The 21,054-nt window shown below is 36.6% G+C and overlaps 1 protein-coding gene across 1 annotated transcript in view; it reads right to left on the minus strand.

The window, feature by feature from the left end:
- The window catches only part of LOC107544190 (uncharacterized), an 87,431-nt gene extending 78,026 nt beyond the window's left edge, over window positions 1–9,405 (minus strand). The window contains exons 1-2 of the mRNA XM_087815085.1: window positions 9,348–9,405; window positions 5,120–7,459 (exon numbers count right to left, since the gene is read on the minus strand). Coding sequence (XP_087671211.1) covers window positions 5,120–7,459; window positions 9,348–9,405 — 2,398 coding nt within the window. The remainder of the gene's footprint in view (window positions 1–5,119; window positions 7,460–9,347) is intronic.
- Between the last annotated feature and the right edge of the window lie 11,649 nt (window positions 9,406–21,054).

The following is a 21,054-nucleotide window of genomic DNA, read 5'->3' on the forward strand; positions in this document are numbered from 1 at the left end:
TAAATTGTTAATTATGTCCCCTGAATTCTCAGTAAGAAGACAAGATATAATTACCTAAATTAGTTGTATTACAATCTATGATAGGTTTACGATTGAACTCAAGTCCTTTATGGTTTGACTTCCATTAATCACAAGAATAACAATTTCACGATACTTTTCTTGCTGCAAATATTGGTTCAAAATGAGAAAAAGATGGAAAAAAGCCAGAGTAAATGAAGGTTTTGATAATTTTATATTTGAATAAATAACTTAATAACATTAATAAATAACAATAATAACTTCAAAACTTCTGCCTTCTGTCATCATAAGCTATGATGTGTATTAATTAAAATACTAATTGCAATACAAGGAACTTTAAGAAAATAACAAAAAAATTGAAATAAAAATAAACCCAAATTGCAGAGCATGCAATACCTAGAAAGTAATTTGATAGGTTAGAATTGGTTAAAATTTTACTTGCTTTATCTTTTTGGTACTATACGAAAAGGTAAACATCAATTTAAAAAGAGACTGACTCTTAACTTTTATTTTTATTCTCTTCCCAGGAGCAAAGGAATTTTTCAAACTGGATCTTTGTAAATTAAACTCTAACTTATCAGTGTCAGAGTTTGTTCTCAGAACTATTTAAATAATAAATAGGATATATCCATGAATAAATTATCTTTTTTATTTTTATGTATAACTATTAAGGACACATTTGCATAATAACTTAAATTTCACTTGTCAAGACCAATGACACAGAAGGGGGAAGAGTCATTATCCATTCCTCTAATTTTCCATAACTCTGCTGTTGACTTCTACCTCTTCCCTAGAAAATAAGAGGGTGACAGAAAAATGACATTCATTTGTAATATTTATTACTGTTCACTTTTTATATCCTAATTTCCACTGTGTTGGTTACTTGGTCTACAGCTATGAACAAGATTACCTTTTGTCCTCTGGAACTTTACTGAGTGGTGGAACTCTAAAAAATGCTATAGGACTGGCCTCTGGCCATCTTCCCCAATGTTCCCTGTAGCTCTACTATTTGTAGAGATAGAAGAGTCCAGGTTGATTCTGAAGTCATCCATGAGAAGAAGAATTTTCTAATGTCAAATATTTTACATGTAAAAGTGATTCTTTTCTGAAATTGCTGGAGGAAAAAGAAGTCCTACAGGCCTAGGCAAGTACGTGATGGAAATATGGCCCTGTGATGTGGTGGGGAAAGTTTTCATCTAGGATATCTTCTTATATACTCAAATGAGGAGAAAGCATGTGCCCTACAGTATGTTTTGAAGTTTGATTTGAGAACCACTTGTTATGCCCACTGAGTGCACAGCTTCACTCCCATTCCTGCTTGTTATTTGTAGAATTTCAGGTTAACAAAAATGTAGAAGGTAATTTGGTCCAACCACCCTTTATATGCTTAAAAACTTTTACAAGATTTCCACCAAGTATTCATTCAGTTTAAGCTTGAATACTTCCCAGACTCAAATTTGCTGTCTGTTTACTATTTGAATCAGCATAATCCTTGAATACTTCAAGCTGACAGAAAGTTTTTCCACGGTGAATTGAATCTATGTCTTAGTAACCTACATTCACATATAACTCTCCCTCATTCCATAAATGCCTAGTAAATGTTTATTGAGCTGTTCCAGGAATCAGGTAATTTGCTTGAGACTAGAATAAGGACACTAAAGTTTCTTGAAGGACTCTGTTAAAATACACAGTGTCACTTTGTAGGAACAATATGCTAATCCATTATAGAACACACTAATATCTTATCAAGCATGAGTGAGAAAGTAGAAATCTACCACTTTGAAAGCCAGAGGTAGGTTTGGAAAGTGAGTTGGAAGCCAAGGAGAGGAAAGTGCAGATCTGGCTGGAAGACAGCACAGTCATTGCAGCTGGACTGTGGACCCTGGACCCTGAACCTTGGACCCTGGACTTGTTTATCTACTGAGAAATGCTGAAATGGGCATAAGCATGGAAAGTTCCCAATTTCACCAGGAATCAGTGTCTTGGAAATTATCTCAACAGTTGTATTCTGTTACTGGAAAAGAAATCATTTTTAAATTCCTCTTTCCATCCGTAGTGCTTGGTGCAGACTTTGGGACTACAAACATTCCAAGAGCTGCAGTCCTCTACACCTTTTTGCCTTGGTGTGGGCTTTTGGAATCACTACTCCCTTAGGGGAAAAAGGAAATAGAATATCTCACACAATGCATGTAAGTTTTGTGTCATATTACATAAAAGGGCTGTTTAATGAGAAATATTTCTATGCCCTATAAAATATCATTTATTCCTTCTCATTATCTGTTATTCTCTCAGAGTAGCCTAGTTTTGGTTTTCTCATTCAATTTTTTTTTTTTTTTTACGATATAGAATTTCTGTTTTGGGGAGGGGGTAGAGATTTTAAAGATATATTTTAGTCCATTTACAGTTGAAGAGAGGCATTCCTAAGAAACATTCCAAGAATGTGCAGATCTGACCTGGCAGAGGAAAACCCAGAATTTAGTTTTGAGGGATTCAGCTGGTATCCATTCCTTTTTGCCACTGGCTGGTCTACCTCCCACCACATGCCTATCCCTACCCTCTCATTTCTCACAGGCAGCCTGCCTTGCTCATTTACATTACATCCCTGGCCCCAGTGGGCAGTCCGGATTGTGATCGCTAATCTAGTTATTTCCCACGGGCACACACATGGGTGGAGGGAACTTATGTAAATGTTACGGACAGCACTCATGCCAGGGATTCTTAATCTGAGGTATGCAGCTAGACTTTGAGGAGTTGAGGGACTCCTTTGAAAATGCAGGCATAAGCTTGTGCTGATATCAATTTTATAATTTTCTGGTGAAACAGTACAAAGATGTCCCAGTTTTTCAAAGCAATCAACACCTCGAAAAGATTACAAAATCTTTGGCATGAGGTATCACTAGTATGATGAAAATAGTATTGAATAAACTATAAAAATACTTATAGCTCTAGGAGAGTCAAAGCCATGCAAAATGCATAGATTCAAATCTCTTTTAATACAAACATTTAAATTTCTGAACCACGTTCCTGCTTTCCTGTTTTTGTATGTGAACAGAGTTTTGCACAAAGAAGCCTGATGTGACTTCCCTGAATTCATTCTTTTACTTGACAAATACTCAATTGAGCGTCTCCACTGCAGGACAGGCACCGTTCTGGTGCTGTGGATATAGGAATGATTAAATTAGGAAAAAGATCCATGTCTGCATGACTCCATTCTAGCAGGAGAAGACAGAACAACAAAAAAGACAAAAACCCAAAACAACCAGTAATATACATAGAGCACATTAGAAAGTGAAAAGTGCTGCGTACAGAAGTGAAACATGGAAAAGAGATAGAGGATGCTCGGGTTACTTCTTGAAGACCTAGATAATTATGGACTGAACTCAATGCTGGGAGGGCTCAATGCAAAGAGGGCTCAGATTGCAATTTTAAATTGAGTGGTCTGAGAATGCTTCACTGAGAAGGTACCATATGAGCAAAAATTTGGAGAGATGAAAGTGAACCATGTGGACATACGGGCGAAAGTGATTCAGTTATGGGAGCAACTCAAGCAAGGGACTGATGGGGGATCCTGTCTCGCAGGTTCTAGCAACTCAAGGAAGTCAATGTGGCTGGAACGGAGTGATGGGGGAAATGAGGGAAGAGGAATGAAGGAGTAAGAGTTATAGGAACAGCCTTTTGATGAGTCACAGTAACCTAGGGAACCTGTAACTATAGTGGTTCACCAAATGTGACCATTTCAAAGCCTACTGAAGTGCAATATCAGTTTTGGGAGGATTTTGATTTGAACTACTGATTTTCTTAAGGAAATAGCCTTGCTGGAAGAGGCAGTCCAGGGAGGGGCATGTCCATGGAGGAAGGTGAGCCAGCCTGGGTGGGAAGAATAAACATCTAGGTGAGCACGTGTCTGCTCTGGAGACACAAGTGCTCTTATTGCAGGTCTGCTTCTTGAAGACCTAGATAATTATGGACTGAACTCAATGCTAGGATTTAATCCATTCACCTTGGTATCTGGAGGTATGTTGGCACTGGGAAGCAGTCACTGTGACTGATGGATCTTTGCTTTAGGATGCTCATAGATTTTGCGTTGCTTTAGGACATTTATTCTCCATACAGTAAATTTCACATTTTATGTCAACACTTATGTAATTGATTGTGCTTTTTGTATTTTATTTCAACTTCTAAATTAATTCTACTTAAAAATTAGGAATAGAACAACAACAAAGAAAAGATAGCTTCTCCATGAAGTTTCATCACTCCAAATTCCATTTTTGGATAAGTTAGGAGTGTTGCTGGCACTATGAAGTTTTAATTTGTTCAAGATATAACTTAATATACAATGTGTAATAATGCTAACACTAAATATAAAATATTTTGGACTTACTGAGAAAAACAAGAGCTTTTTATGAAGTGACCAAAATGGTATAGTATGGATCCAAGATTGAAAGCAGACAGGCAGTATTATGTACTTAGGAAAGAGCTTCCATCTTAGCCCTCTTGAGGTCTGGAGAGTTTCTGGGTTCTATCAATGTTTCAAGCAGGGCCAACCAATGCACAAGGGAGGTCAGAGGTCTGTCTGAGTTGAGAGGCCCCATGGACGGTTCAGTCAGGATTAACCATGGCCATTTCTGGTTTTTGTCCTTTGCTTTAATTACTATTCCACATGGCCTCCTGAGACGTGTATACCATGCTTCTGCAAACACCACAGCAAGGTTAAAAAGCACATTTCATCACAAACACATTTTTCCTATTCTTCTAAACATGCTTAGCTTGCAAGAAGTAAAGAAATGGTAGATTTTTTAAGAGTGGCAAAAGGCTAATGTCTCCTACAAAATTGATTTGGCAATACATCAACCTTTTAAAGAGAAATTGATTTTTTTCTTGCTTTATATTAAACTGTAGCCTTGGTGATTTTGTTATGCACTTTTATAGGTGGGGTGGGTGATATATGCCTGCCCATATTCATCTAACACTAAAATACTCAATATATCTTTAGCAATAAAGAAAAAAACCCAAAGCAATAAAAAAAGCCCTCACATTAAGACTTTCCAAAGCTCAAACATATAAAGATAAAGAAAGCAAAAGATCCTGTGTAGCACTGTACCTTTCAAAGCTTTCTGCTTCTGAGGTGAAAGCAGTATGTCCATTTGGTGATAGTAATTTTCCTCTGGGTCATTTTTATCTCCTTCAGAATTTGGCCTTATTGATGGATTCCTTTGGCACTCTGCTGCTTCCTTTTTAAGGCCAGTTAGTCCGAGGTTTATTTCATCTTGGTTACTGTGTTGGTCTGCATCACTGGTCAGTGGTTTCTTAATAAGAAACAGATTATCTGTAGCACACACTGCAGAGTCGAACTCAGCAGTGTTCGGTGGAAAATCCATTTGAAAACAGGCTTCATCATGATTCTCATTTGATAGGTCTTCAAAATCTCTGTGGCATGTACTCTTTACCACTGGCCTTGGGAGGAACTTGTCTTTTTCAACATTTCTCAGAAAGCTGGGTGACTCTTTAAGGTTTTTCATTCCCATGGGACAATTAGAATCAACTGTGCCTTCTTTATCATTTTGAATGATTAATCTTTGCTCTAACTCATCAGTTACTGAGGTCATGACTGACATTTCTGTATTGCTGGAGGCTGCCGTCTCTGCACAACTTGCCTGGGACTCTGTTTGACCCCCTTCCACGGAGCTGTGGCTACTACTGTTGAGTGGGCTCCCAGCAGCGAGCCTGCCAGAGGGCGCATGGCTGAGAGCCGCACCCTGCGTACTCTTCATTTCCAATAGTTGCTGTGCATTTGTCCAAGAGTCGCTACGTGAAGTGGCTTTGTTAAAATCTCTGTCAGTCACATTAACTTGCTCTTCCTCATATTCTATCACAAACTCAGCACAGTGATCAGAGGAAAATGTATCCCTAGGGGTTTCTTTAGGTTCGGAGGGTCTGGTGGCCCCATGGGATGGACAGAATGGAATGAAAGACTTCACAGCATTTTGACTGGAAGGGAAAGATTTGGTATTTGACTTCTCACAGTATTCTGCAGGTGGAATTTTGCTGCCTTTGCAATAAATGTTGGCTGCCTTTTCCCCTACGCGCATTGCATTCAGAGAAGATGAAGAATGAAAGTCAGGGTCTTTGCCATCTTGAACTGAGAAGATGTTAGTAACAGTACTTGGCAAATAACTTACCTCTTCTGTGCTTTGCTCTATATACGAGCCTGATGTGATATTTTCTGGGATATCAAAGTTGATTTGTCTATCTCGAGCTACATATTTAGGATCCTTAAAAGGCATTTTATTTAAGTCTGTTTCACTTAAACTTGAGGTCTTTAGGGCATCACGTGAAGTAGGAAAAACACTTTTGAGAAGAGTCTCAGCTTCAAAGAAATGTCTCTTTTTCGGGGTGCTCTGACTAATCTTAGAGTCCTTCTGCAGAGAGACTGCAGATTCTAACTCACAGTCACCTAAGGCTGAAAACAGCGCACCAGGCTTATTCCTCCTCTGGGGGGCTGAGCATAGAGGAACCACAGCTGGGTCAGGATCCTCCCCCTCCTGGACGGCAGACTCGCGAGGAGCAGAGACGTGCAAACCACCAGGACTCTGCTGCTTTTTTCCCAGCTGCCACTTTTCAGGTAGCCTAACACCAGACTGTGCAGAAGACCTAGAACATTCTTTGGTGGTGTGATCAGAGGAAACATTTCCATGTTTAGCTGTCTTTTTCCTTCTTTCAGGATGGGTTACATTAATTATTATATTCTGTTTCTCACTCATGTATTTAACTTTAATTCCTTTTCCTACAATGCTGACTTTCAGTGAGGGGCTCTCAGTTCTGGCGGTTTCTCCGTAGTTAGATGGAGCCTCAGATTTTAGTTCTTCTATCAGTATATTCTTATACTCATAAGAGCAGCTTCTAGAAGAGTAGCAACTTGGACTGTGCCTGATAGAGTAACTCTGGTGACCTTTTCGACATCTCTTCTTTGTTGGGAACCGCACTTCTGTTTTATAGGAAGATCTATTCTTGTTTGCTGCTTGAATATTGAAATCCCCACATTTTACTTTGGTAATAATTTTGCCTTTTGCTGGTTTAAAACCTTCTACTGTGTTTGGGAAATACTGCAGTGTAATTTTTCCTGAGAATGACTCTTCACAGTCATTAAACATGACCACTGATAAGACTTTCTTTAGCTGATGAAAAGTGGACAGAGGAGAACCATCATTTTCCTTCTCCTTACTTACTTTGCTGTCAGAGGGAGGTCGCGTCTTATGTTTAGGGGGGAAAGAGGAATTCTGCTTTCCATTCATAGAAGCAGATGTACGCTCATCTCCATTTTCCTTACATTGTCCTAATGCCCCAGTTTGATGAAACACAGCCTCTGAGGTGTCTCCTTTGACTTGCTTGTCAAGACCTTTTAAATTTTTTTGGCATGCTTGATCAGCAGGCTGAGGGGCACCTAAAGAGGAAGCCAAAAAAAAAAAAAAAAGTTTCTATTCAATGCATATCTTTTGTAAGTATTTTGAATAACATTTATAGTATGTCAAGGTTTTCCCTACAAAATTCATTTCTAAAAAATATCTTACTGTAAATGAATTATCTTAGAATGCAGACTATCACTTGGTAGTTTTAGAAAGTAAGAATCTAATTAAGCTTAACTTTAAAAGAGACTTCCAAAATGGGTAAAATAAAATAAAAAAATTCAGAGCAAATTTATGCAAATAAACTTATAAAAGCTTTTTGATAAAGAGCAAGTAGCCAAGATCAGGTATTTGAACATAGCATTATAATACCAATTATAATCAAGCTGGATCTCATTTGAGATGGCGCAACAAATGAACATGTGGGTAAAGTGAATGGAAGATGCCTAAGCATGGTTTCTAGACAGCCTGTTGAACAGGTCAGATAGCTTCCTCTGCCCAGGGTAAGGGCTTTTCATATGACAGAGAAGGTGTTCTAGTGTTGCCAGATCCTCTCATTTTCCTGAAGTAAACTAGAATCTAGATTTATTATATAAATTTCTCCCAATTTCTGGGGATTGGCTCACATTTTGAATAACCCTCTATAAATGGAGGCCAATATGTTTAGGCTCCAGCTTTGGCCCAAGAACTAACTGCCTGCTTGCAACCCTCACTCCTCTGCTTTATAATGTTAATATATTTTGCTGTGAGGAATTTGCTAACTTGAGCATGAGCTACCAGATCTTGTGTAAAAAACAGTGGAGAAAATATGAAGACCTCAAATTATGCTTTAAACTACATCCAAAAGAGAGCATTTGTGAAGGAAAGGAAAGAAGGGCAACAAGTAAATAATGATGTCAGCTAAATCTATAAACCAGGTATCCACAAAGATATTTTTAATAAGTTAATTAAGCTAAAACTTGTAAAGGGTTACTTATGAATTTATTTGAAATGTTTGTAATTTAACTATGATTTATATATATTTATATATTTTAATATAAAATATAAAAATAAACTTATATAAACACTTATATAAAGGGTAAATACATAAATGCTCTTCAACAAGAAAAATAAAAATATTCCACCAAAATTTGGCTAGAAGTGGCACAGAAGTATGGGATGCAAAATAAGAATTGCTCTTTCAGAATTAAAGAATCATAAGTTTAGGAATCATAACTTTACAACTTCAGGAGAGGTATATAAACTTCTGCTTTGATACATATGTTCTCCAAGCACACCGAAATTCCTTAAAGAGTCTAACCATTCCCGTTTGCCTCTCTTCTAGTTTGAGGGAATGGCTTTTTTCAGGGCAGGTACTGAAATAGTTTCCAGCAGGCCTGGTTATAATCTGAGAGCTATAATGTGGAAGTCATTGGAGAAAAGACATGGAGACATAGCTCTCTAAAAACCCATTTACAATACAGCATGTACATGAGAGCAGCTTCTACACTGATAGAACTACCTTCCAGAACTGTAGATTTCAATTTATTCTTAAAAAACACACCCTCATGCCAAGAACAGTTCACTTTATAGCTCTTTTCAATTTTATAATTTATAGACTTTTTCAAATGACATTTCAATTTCTGCAAGTAAGAAGATAGAACTGAGATAGTTACATGGTAATGTATTGAAGAGTCTAAGAATAGAGGTCCTAATAGCCTTTGTCTGAATAAATATTTTTATTTAAATTTTTATTCACAATACAAATATAATAATTAGTACAGAAGCATATACATCATAACAATTGACCAAACTTCTAAATCGTTTTATAAGATTAATATGCATTTATCTTCCTACTTTTAAAAACATTCCTGTGATGAAGAAGTAAGTACATAAGTTGGTTAATTCATATTATACATGCTTATAAAACCAATGAATTGGACATACATATTGTTGGATTCAAGAGTTTCCATTTTTTATAGGCTTTTCTTCTTTTTCTCCTCATCTTGGGGAGCTGAGGCTCTTCACCTTTCACCGTCCTTTGAAAACATAAAATTTGAAATTATTTTCCATTCAAAATTTAAGCTTAGTAAAATCATAACTTTCTAACTTCAGGAGAGGTATACAAACTCAACTCACTGCAACTTGATAGCATAGTATCTTTCTCTGGTTTCCCACAGTGCTCTCCTCTGAATACATTTTATCATAATTATACTTCCCCTTTTTGCTTAATTCTGCCCCAACTATTTAGGGCATTATTTTATACCACATGAACACCCAAACATATTTTTTCATATGTGTAGACATGTAGGATGCAAATTATAAAACCATATTCTGTTTAATTGATTATCTTACATTCCAATTTTTCTTGACCTAATAGAAATATCTATTTTTTTTAATGAAGTTGAATTAAATTTAATACCATCAAATTTGTTGCCCTGTGAAATTAAGTGAAGCGGGGAGATAGATTGCCTTCATTACATTATTATCATAGACACTATATTTAAATATAAGATTAAATGCACATGATTATTCTTTGTAGAAGAGCAAATTAATTCTTTATCTTTAATGCAAAATAAAAGATTATTTTCTCTGTTGATGATGACTTAGTTAATAGAAAGTATTTCTGGGGAGATACTTCGGAGAAAGGCAGCCTCCTAACTTTCCAGGTATCTCTTCAAGTAGGCACCTGCCTATGCTTAGAGCTAAGCCTGATTCCATTGCTTTACTTTTATAAGATTGAACTGTCTGCAAAGCTGCAAAGAGAAAGCGTCCCACTGAAGTAGTTTGTTTTGAGTGCATTTTGGCAGGCTGTGCCTTTACATACCTCAGCAGAGAAGCTCAACATTTATCTGTTTTACTGTAACTCAAATAAAAGAGACTGGTTTGTAGCCATTTTTTCCAAAAATATATTTAAATTCTTAACTCATCTCTCTCTTCAAAATCTCCTACATTATAGCATGTGTTGGTTTCAAATCCTTTTTTCTCCATAAATTATCAAAGTCTCATAACTTCTGAAATTATTTTCCCCTTAGGCTACCTTTCTCATAGAGAGCAATTGACACTCCTCTGGCATCTTCCAATTATTTTAGCTATTCTCTCCTCCAATAGGCACAATTACATTCCTATGGCTGACTAAACAAGCAATAATCCCTTTTTCTTAGAAGGCCAACATGGGGGTTGGGTTGGGGAGAGGATTACAAACATATAATTAATATCTTACTTCTTAAATCCCTGTCTTACACATATTGGATTTTCTAATTTAAAAAATGCTTCAAAAGCATTTGACTAGGTTATCGATTACTTCTCTATGGTCTCATGTAGTTTGAATAGCAAAATGCAGCCTGCTGTGCTGTGTTTAATGGGGAGTACCCTGAACTTGGACTCAGAAGCTCCAGGTTGTGCTCTGGCTCTGCTTTTTACTCAGCAGGTTTTGTAATCTCTGTTAGGCTGAGTTGCTTTTGCCTCTAAGATGGAAATTATGAATTGCACCCTACAGAGTTGTCTTGAAGAAACACAAGTGACAATATGTTATAAATGACATCATCAAAGACATCTATTATTCTTACATTGTGTTATTAGTTGTGATATCTATTAGAACATATAACACATAGAGTTGAGCAGTGCCTGACTTTGACGGAATATCCATCATATCAGAACTGCTAGTGAGTGCTCAGATAAAGCTGACCAAACCATAACTGTTTTGACCAAAAAATTCTAGAAGTTTTCAAGATCAGCTCATCCAAAGTTCTCTTTTTGCATGAGAAAAACATACCCAGAGAGTTCTTGCTTCCTGTCTTGCACTAACAGGGGCAAATTCAGGACTAGAACCCAGGTCATTAGGAATTAAGCAAACTCTCTCTTTGAATGAACATATATGGTATAGATGCCCTGTGATTAATTCTGATCACACAGAACAAATTTAAATGTTTGCACTTTAGCTACAAAAGAGCAGTATGGCTTTGCTCCAGGAAGCTGAAGGTACTGTTGAATATGTACCTAGTATCTAGGACAGTGTCTGACACATAGCAGGCACCTCACCGAATAAATATGCATGAATAAATGAATTAGACAGACAGCCCCAAACTCTATCTAAATATGTTTTCAATAATGTGCCCTCTTGTATTTCTAAATGTAATTTTTCCTTTTACTATGTATTAATTTGTTGATAATTAATAAAGATTCTATTTTTTAACCTATATGCTGCTCATCTTTTTCCACACTAGTTCTCTCTCTTGCTCTGAACTTCCATAAGAGGCACCAGTCAACTGATGGTAGCAGCTGGAATAATTGGCATGAGTCCTAGAAGCATTCTGTAGGCCTGGGGTACTACAAATTCAACTTTACTTGAGTGGCAGCAGGCATTTCTTCCTATCTGCGTGTTAAATGTGGCATGTCTGTAGCCACATTGTCTAAACTAATCCTGAGCAAAATTAGAGGTGGAGGAAGGTTCCTTAGCATCTTAGACTCCTGTATCTTTTCCCCTTTGTGGGACTCTCTTCCTCACTTTATTCTCTCTCCAGCCTCTCTTTCTTCTTTTAGAAAGGGTCTAATAAAACTTATTCATAGAGAGAGTGCTTAGAACACCAGCAAAGCAAGGGCACCAGAAAAAGGTTTAGAAGATTAAAGAATTTAACATTTCAAAACATTTAAAAGTACTTACCTTTGGAAAAATCAGAATGTTGTTGGATTTCTTCACACCCAGTTTAGAATTTTAAATTTCACATGAGGACACCACAATCGTTTCAAATCTTTCCTACGAGTTAATATTTACCTATTTCCTATCTCCAAAAAAATGATTACACAATTTCTCCCCTTTTCAGCTCTCTATCCCTCATCCTCTTTCTACCTTCCCCATGGTGAGCTGCAAACACAATCATAGGAAATAGAAGCTGACTAACTCTTCCCCATTTTCCAATACTCAAACTACCAACTTCTGTGCTTTGTATCATATACTATCAAATCTCTTTTATTTTGTGGGTGAAGTAAGTGGCCCTGGGGCCATCTTCCTGTGATTATTCTCCTCTTTCTGCAACACCCATTTCTGTCTTCCGTTGTGTTATTATTGCATATAAACATTCCCTGGCCCCTCCATCTACTGTCACATGCCTACGATCACCTTTATAGCAACACCTCTTGAAGAAGTTGTCTATATATATTGACTCCACTTTCTTGCCCCACATCCTTTCCCAAACCATTCCTTGCAGTTTATTGTCCTTACCTCTCCACTCAGAGCACTCTTGCCCCAGTCACCAGTGACATCTATGTTGCCAAAGCCAACAGTCACTTCTCTGCAGTCAACTTAGTCACACTCTCAGCAGAATTAGACCCAAGTGATCACTCCATTACTCTGGACTCTATTCTTTCTTTTAGATTTCATGATGCCACACTCTCCTGGTCCTTGTCTTGCTCCACTGGCCATTCCCTCTTAAATGCTTTTTCTGGATCTTCTCTTGCTCAATTTCTAATCTTTGGCATCTTCAGGGTTCCTTTTGTTTCTTTATCAACTATCTCCCCAGGAAATTTTAATCATTTCCATGGTTTTAAAGCAATCTATACAGATGATTCTAAAATTCATAATTCTATTCCAGATCCCCCCCACCCCCAAAAGTCCAGGCTTAAATATCCAACTACTAAATTGACATATCTACTTGGATGTCTAATTTTAATCTCCTATTTATCATGTCACAAAAGGAGCTCTTGACGTCCTCTGCCTTCTCCAAGTCTTTACTCCCCAGAATCTTTGTAATCACAGTTAGCAGTTTCACCATCTGTCTAACTCAGATCAAACACCTAGCTGTCATCTTTGACACTTCTCTTTACCTTACTTTCGTCATCAAACCCATCAGCAAATTTTCCATATCCTGTTTTTAAATATCTTATCTGTAATATGCCCACTAATTTTTTCTCCATTGCTGATATCCCATCCTAAGCCCCCTCTCTATATGCATACATATGTGTGTATAGGTGCATGTATACATCTCTAGGCCAGATTTTAAAAACATATATTTATATATTAATAATATATTTAAGTATATATTTAAACATATATTCATTTATATTTAAATATATTAATTTATATTTTAAATACGGACAATTGCAATGGCTTTCTGATTTCATTACTTTTATATTTATATCTTTTGAGTATTTACATAGCAGACGGATTTTGAAAATATATAAGTTAAGTCATGTCAACCCCTGTTTGAAACCCTCTCTCTAATAGCTGCTCATTCTACTTTAAAAAATTCTAAGCGCTTTAGTTTTTTTTACACATATGTATAAAGTATAATTTTATCTGCAAGTAAAATACATCACCACTAGGCCTTGAAATATACATTAAGGTACCAATTTCACCACAGATTTCCTGGATTTATATTTTTCATAAATGTTTATTTGTTCTCTGCAAAATTGGCAATAAAGCTCAGGCAAGTTACCATGATTGCAGTTATATATCAGCCAAATTCTATCACATTTGAGACCTTTACATTGGATTTTATAGATCTTTCTCCTAACTGAGCTTTGACTCATTACTGTAATTCACAGAAGAATGAGAAGAAATGAAACAGGATATACTAACAATATCTTTCCACCGCAGAATTACATAGTGACAGCATTTTTCTGAGAAAACTGTTAGACATAAAGGTATTTTTTTAAAGGTGTTAGGAAATTTGACTAGTGCTACTTTTTTGACAAATTCCAGTGGTACCTGGGTTTCCGAATGTGATGTGTTCAGGAAGACCCTCTGATTTTGAAACGTCGTAAACCGAGGGATCAGCAGCCGGGATCCGCAGCCGACAGCTGGGCCTCGGGATCCTGCCCTCAGCGGAAGCCGCCGCGCAGGCTCCACTTCCGAGGCGGGTCCCAAACAGAAGCACTTCCTTCCGGGCTCACGGCGTCGGTAAGCGGAAATGCTCCTCACCAGAGACGTTCGGAACCGAGCTGCAAGCTACCGCTGTACTTAAAAATTCTCGATTGTATTGCTAAGCTGAAGCACTTCCCTTGGAACAGTCAAAAGGAATGTTCTGTTATCAGTAAGAAGAGGAAGGTTCATAAGAGTGTAAATAATGATCACTATTAAAATTCCAGAGGAGATTAAATATGAAATTAATTCAGAAGGTTACATGCTTAGCTTCCAGGTAACATACCATCCAGTAGCCGTGTTAATGCCCACTAGCTCCAGTTTCCCATAGAATTTGAAAGCAACTTTCGTCTATTTTTTTATAACTTCATTTTCTTGATTTTAACACAAAGCCTATGTTCTTTGCACTAAATGTTTAAAATTTATACATGTAAAAAAAAATGAAAAGTTCAGGTTTAAAAATATTTGAAGAGAAGAAAATTCTAAAATTTCTATTTACTTTTGAAAGTATGTTGTAAGTGTACAAATTTATCTACTGTCATTCCTGATTTTGAACAGCGTGTATTTTAAACTACATTTTCTCTCTTAAGTTTTTTTTAAAAAGTATGTACAAGCATAAGAAGAATTATATTGGAAAACAGCTGTTTCAATAATGCCCATATATCACTCCAGACTTGCACTATGGGGCTGCAAGAATAAAACTTAACAAACTTGGCTGTTGGGCAGTAATTGTTAATAATTTCCCAGTGTCTAGAAACTAAACAGCTTTAGTTAAGATCATTTGAGCTATTGCAAGTTGTTCTTCACGTTTTTACTTCCTCCCCTCTTGAAAATATTGAAGACTGTTTTTATATCTATATTTATATACTTTCAAATGGGTAAAATATTAGCATCTATTAGATTAAAATTTTAAAAATAGAAACATTCAAATCTCATGTCCAACTTTTCCTCTGCCTGAGCATACAATGGGCAGGTTGTTGAAGCTCACAGAGGATATTCATACCCATCTGCAAAAGAGACTCTTAGTAATCATTGGAGCATAAATCTGTTAAGGTGTTGAGTTCAGATGAATAAATATAAAAGTATTTTAGTACTAAATTAATTGTCTTCAAACATCAGCTTTGTTGGAATGCCACCACCCTACTTGACCCATAATGGGTCAAACATAGTTTAGTGGACGAGGGGTATCCTTGAAGAGCAAGCAGCTCACCTTATACGAGTGAAATCAGGATCTCTGCAGAAATAAAATGCAGATAGAAAAGAGCCCTGTGCAGTGTGGAATTTATAATTGTTATTATTACTATTATTAACATTCCAAAAGCTAGTTAAAAATTTATATTTGTAAACCAGAAGAAAATTGAACTCAGTATTTAATAAAATTTGCTACATTAAGTAATTCCGGTAAAGGAAGGGAAGGACGAGCTAAAAATGAAAATCTCTTACACTTTCAATAGGGTCTACCCTTTGCTTGGCAGGATAGGTGGGAGGCCACCCCCCCAGCTCCCTCTCTTCTCATCAGAGGAACCTGCCAGGGATGCAGCGAGTCGCCCAAGGAAACGGATTCACTTCCTTCCCCCCAGGTAAGCCTCTGAAAGTGAGGAATGTTTTTTACTGACGATTTTCGGACGGTTTTTATTGCTTTACTGTGTCGAATGTCGAGGCTCTTCCTGGCGTGCTTCAGAAACTCTCCCTTTTCTACAGAATGATTCAGGAGAAAGGAGCACAATTATAATCGGGAAAACCGTAGAGGCAGCCTTGAGAATTGGGCACCCTGTGCTTCTATCGGCTCAAGATTCTGAGCTAAACTCAACATAAAAATATAAATATAATGCAAACTTAAAGGAATTTAAAGCTTAGCACAGGGATACCCCAACTTGAGAGTGCTTAAGAATCACTGAGCAGCTGGCTGGGCGTGGCTCAGCTGTTGAGCATCGACCTAGGATTCAGGCAATCAGGGTTCGATTCCTGGTCCGGGCAAATGACTGGGTTGTGGGCTCGATCCCCGGTCGGGGGCATTCAGGAGGTAACTGATCAATGACTGTCTCATCATTGATGTTCCTATCTCTCCTCTCTCTGAAATCAGTAAGATATGCATTAAAAAAAAAGTCACTGAGCAACTTACTGAAAATGTAGATTTGGGGCCTCATTTTAGAGATTCAGATTCTGAGGTGGGACCCAGGAATAGGTATTTTAAAATAAGCACCCACCCTCCAAGCCCCTTAGGCCCAGGCCAAGTGATTCTGATTTGAGAAGCCCTGTTGAAGCAGATGCAATTGAATAGGTGGGATGGATCCTCATTTAGAAAACCTTTAATAGCCTAGGGTAGTCTCCAGCAAGCTTCACTCCATTTCATATCCCTCCTCTCCCAGATGGTACACACTAACGTTTACAGTTTTTACTTTATTTATTTTGGTTTAAGCAGAGATTCTCTTTCTTTCTATATCAGCAAACTTGTAGGGGAAAAAAACAACCTACTTGAGATATCACTTTTTATTTTTTCTCAGCCCAGTGTAAAGAGGATCTACCCAAAATGTGTCCTAAATCAATCTCAGGTGTTAACTCCTCAATATCCTTCTTTCATCTGTGCAAAACATGACTCGTGATAAAAATTTAGCAAGTCAGATTAGTGGGCCAGGGCCACGGGAGTAAGAAGGTACCATGTCGTATTTTTCATTGCTTGTCTCCCTGTGTTCACGTTTGGCTTCTCAGAGTGAAAGGATCCTCTACTGTATTTTAGGTTTGACTTTGCCTGTAAGCTAAGGTGATTGGCAAATACATGGAGGATCACAGTGTAGTGGAAGCTTTCAGAAGGAGGATGTCTGGTGGGGTGAATGAGGCACCTAAACCTTGATCTTCCTGTTTGTGATGGTGCATCCATCATCTCCTTAGAGCCCCAGTATTTATAGGGCATGGTTTTTTATGAAGCACCCCTGGGGAGACTATCTTCCTACGATTGAACCAGAACCCTGGCTGCCCCATGGTAAACCTGACTTGAGCCAACAGAACTCCAGAAGAAATTTACTTTTGGGCCCAGTAAAAGTACATGAAACACCCCAATGTATACAGCCTTGGATTAACCCAGTCTTCTGAAGAATCACTAGAGATGTGGGCCAAAATGTAGGATCCACAAGGGCAAAATGTTATCTGTCTCATACTTTGATGTGCTCCTATTCCGTATATGTGAAGAACATAGTAGTTAATAAACACTTGTTGGATGAATGAATGAATGAATGAATGAATACAACTTGCACTACTGTTCCCTAACTTCAGTCATTTGTGCACCACTGTCATGAGTTTTACTACGTCCCATGAAATAGCTGTGCTGTTATTCGCTTAATAGTTTTTTGATTCATTAAATTTGTTACTTTAGCTTCATATTAGACAGTACCATATGTGAAATTCTAGGTTGTAGCTAATACACATGAAAGCAGAAACAAATAATTCAAAAATAAAAACATCTTCATCTGGTACCACCCAAAACCACTTTGCACACCAGTAGTGGTATGTGTCACTCACTTTAGAAGGTGCAGTCATATTCTGTGTTATTATCATGACATGATTAGATTAGAAAACCCTGAAGAAGTGCATTTTGCTTTGCTTAATTTCCTCAGTGGTTTTAGAAGGACTATTAGAGTGCAAGTTTAGCTAATCCCACCTGCAGAATGATGAGGGAAGTCAATCAATATAGCTACTCTAAATATTTTCTCAGTTGCTATGTCTGAGAAATCTGTAATCATGGTTTTCTCCTGCTCTGACCTGACCAGCACAGGAACTTTCAGAATCTATCTTGAGAAACCTATTTCCATTCACTCAAGTCTCACGTGACACTTTTCATTATTTCTCTTTGGCTAATTATACCGTTTTCAACTAGACAAGAGGTGATGACTTCATTTCAACACACACATTTCTAACAATAAAAAGTTCACTAAAATGATGTATTTCATTAAAGGAAGAGAAAAAATAAAGCACATGTGTGCACTTAAATATTGCATTAGTTACCTTGTAAAAGTTAGCAAAATAATTGGCACAAAGGCTAATTGAATAGATCTCAGGGACTACTTTTTTTTTTTCCAAGACTTTCCCTACTTATTAAATGAAGAGCGCCTTTGAGTTTTCTAAGGGAATGCTGTCTCCTTTTTTGCATATTTAAGTGGAGGCATACTACTCCCAATAACTTTATTACAGAAGAGCTGTATTTCTCTGAAAAGTTAATTGCTGAATTGCCAACTCTTGATGGGTTTAAATGATATCCTCTTAATTTTGAACCACTCAACCTTAAACCTGTTTGAAGTGGAATTTGAACATGCTGTGTCTTGATCTTCATACAGAAATTTCTGTGTGTAATTCCCCCCAAATATGAAATCCCTCTGATTCTTTCAGTGAGGTAGTTTTATTTCCCAGGGGCATAGTCATAAATTCTGCTGACACCAGAGTTTTTCATTGTGCAAAACAAACCATCTTCATTACTTTCCAGCCTAGAACAAAACCAAAAAAGCCAAAAAACCCAAACTTGATGTATAACCACACTGCTAAATTCTAAAGAGAGTAAGGAAAATCTCAAGTAAATATTCGAACTAAACTCAAAATCTCTCTTTCTAACCCATAAGCAAAAAGCTGTTTTTCTCTCATAGCACCCTAAAAAAGGCCATAGGTTAATTCTACTTTTTCAAGTCATTCAGAAGAAGTTAGTAAATGTGTTTTTTCAAATACTTCTGTGGAAATGTTGTTGTCATATGCTATTTAGTAAAATACAGGTTTTTTATTTTTAGCAATGTTTAGTGACTTTGGACAATGTTAAACCTCATTACTTGTTTAGAATTCATAATTCAAGAAAACTTGAATTACCTTGAAATTTCTGTTACTTCTGAAAAATAATTTGATAGGGATATTAATGCAAACAAGATATAAAGACTTCAAAGAGGCTTCAACTAAGATTTAGAGGAGATATCTTCTCCAATAACTTAAAAATCACCATTTTTAAACATTTTCTGTGCTCACTGTACTTACTCACTAAAGTAACTAAATTTCTGTAGCTTAATCCAAACTGATGTATATTTTTGAAAGCAATAGAATGGCCTTTATTTTCAATTGTTCTATGTTGATATTTCCTGCTGACCTTCCCTTTACATAGCTTGAACCACTGTTCTGTGCTTTTGACTTTTATCATACAAAAGTGTGTAAACTGCAGTCTGGCCAATGATAAGAATTATGCTTAGAATTCATCTGCCAGGTTAATGTAATCACTTTATGATTCAGTTTATATTGGGCAGAGAATCAGTGCTAACTTTCCATCCCATCTCTGAAGTTCACTGAGGCCTGCGCAGTCCCATGAGATAAGAGTGCATTTTGTGCAGTTAGTGTAAATACCCTCACAAGTTAGGTCATATTGAGAATTTTTATTCCTTTTGCAAAAATAATCCCAACCAGTCTCTGAAAGAGGCTTCATAGCTGATCAGAGAGTTGAGAATTTGACCCATCACACTTAAGGTCATGGGATGTCATTTTAAAGACCTATATGAAAATTTGGTTATTGGATGATTTTCCCCTGAAGAGAAGACGCCAAGACTATTTTATGAGCCGGCTGGTTTCCTGACTGTAATATATGCACATGGTTACTACAGATTTGTTTGAGAAGGTAATTGACTTCACATAAAAATTTTTAAAAAGTGAATTGTTAGTCACTGAGCGAATACCTAAAAAAATAAGTAGACAATATTTATTTTCCAGTTTTCTTTCCAAATAAATAATTTGAGGATACTTATTCAACATTAAGGTAATCTGACACTAGAATATAAAAACTAATGTTTAAATTCTTGAAGGGAGATTAGAAATCATCAAATATTTAAATTTTGAGTGAGAACGAGGAAGGTGAGAAGGATGGCCTGAATTTCCGATTGCGAGAGGGATCTTTGATTGTAAATATACATTGTCATCAAGATCTTGGAACATATTATTTAAAGACCAACTAACAGTAAAATTGCAAATACATCATTTTGCAAAGTTTGATTTGGGATTATTTACACAAAAATATTAGCCAGAATATTTGCCTATGAAATTGGTTTAAATCCCAGAGTAATTGCAATTACTGTTATAGAAAAAAAGTAATCTTTGGTGTCTTCTTTCTTGAGATCAGATTACAGTGTTTTGGGTGATGAATATATTTCAAAAATTAAATAAAAACATTCATGTAAAATTAATGAAGAAAAAAATTCTACTAACTAAACCAGATGAGAAAATCATTTGGTGATTTATTAAAAAAAAATTTACATTTGGTAGTAAATTAATGCTGCAGTGGAAACAAAGCAGAACACAGGAATTCAAAACAAAGATTACTGCTTTGAAATGAAACTGACCCTCCTTGAATTCAGAATGAATTTCAATTATGCTTAGAAGCCTAGCTTGTCAATTGCATTTTCCTTGCTTTCCAAATGCACAATTTATTTCAAATAACCAAATTAGGATATGGCTGGTGGCTATTCAACTGTGCATATGACGTCTTTCTAAGCCTAAATAAAAGAGGCTTGAACACATTGACTATTGAGAACTTTTTTTGGATGTATCCATCCTCTCTGATAACAGAGCAAGTTACAAACAGCTGCTGGATTTTCTGTGACTGTAAAGAAATACATTGTTGAAGTGTCCTCAGATATAACATTCAAATAATCTCCCCTTTGCTACGCAACTAATTTAGGACAGGATTAAAATAGAGACTACTTCATTCAAAACAGCATAGAAAGGTAGAAAAAAGGACAAAGAACATAGAATCAGCTCACCTGGGTAAAGCCTTCATAAAGT

The sequence above is a fragment of the Miniopterus natalensis genome, chromosome 3 (genome assembly GCF_054644295.1).
Source record: "Miniopterus natalensis isolate mMinNat1 chromosome 3, mMinNat1.hap1, whole genome shotgun sequence".
In the NCBI taxonomy this organism is placed as follows: domain Eukaryota; kingdom Metazoa; phylum Chordata; class Mammalia; order Chiroptera; family Miniopteridae; genus Miniopterus; species Miniopterus natalensis.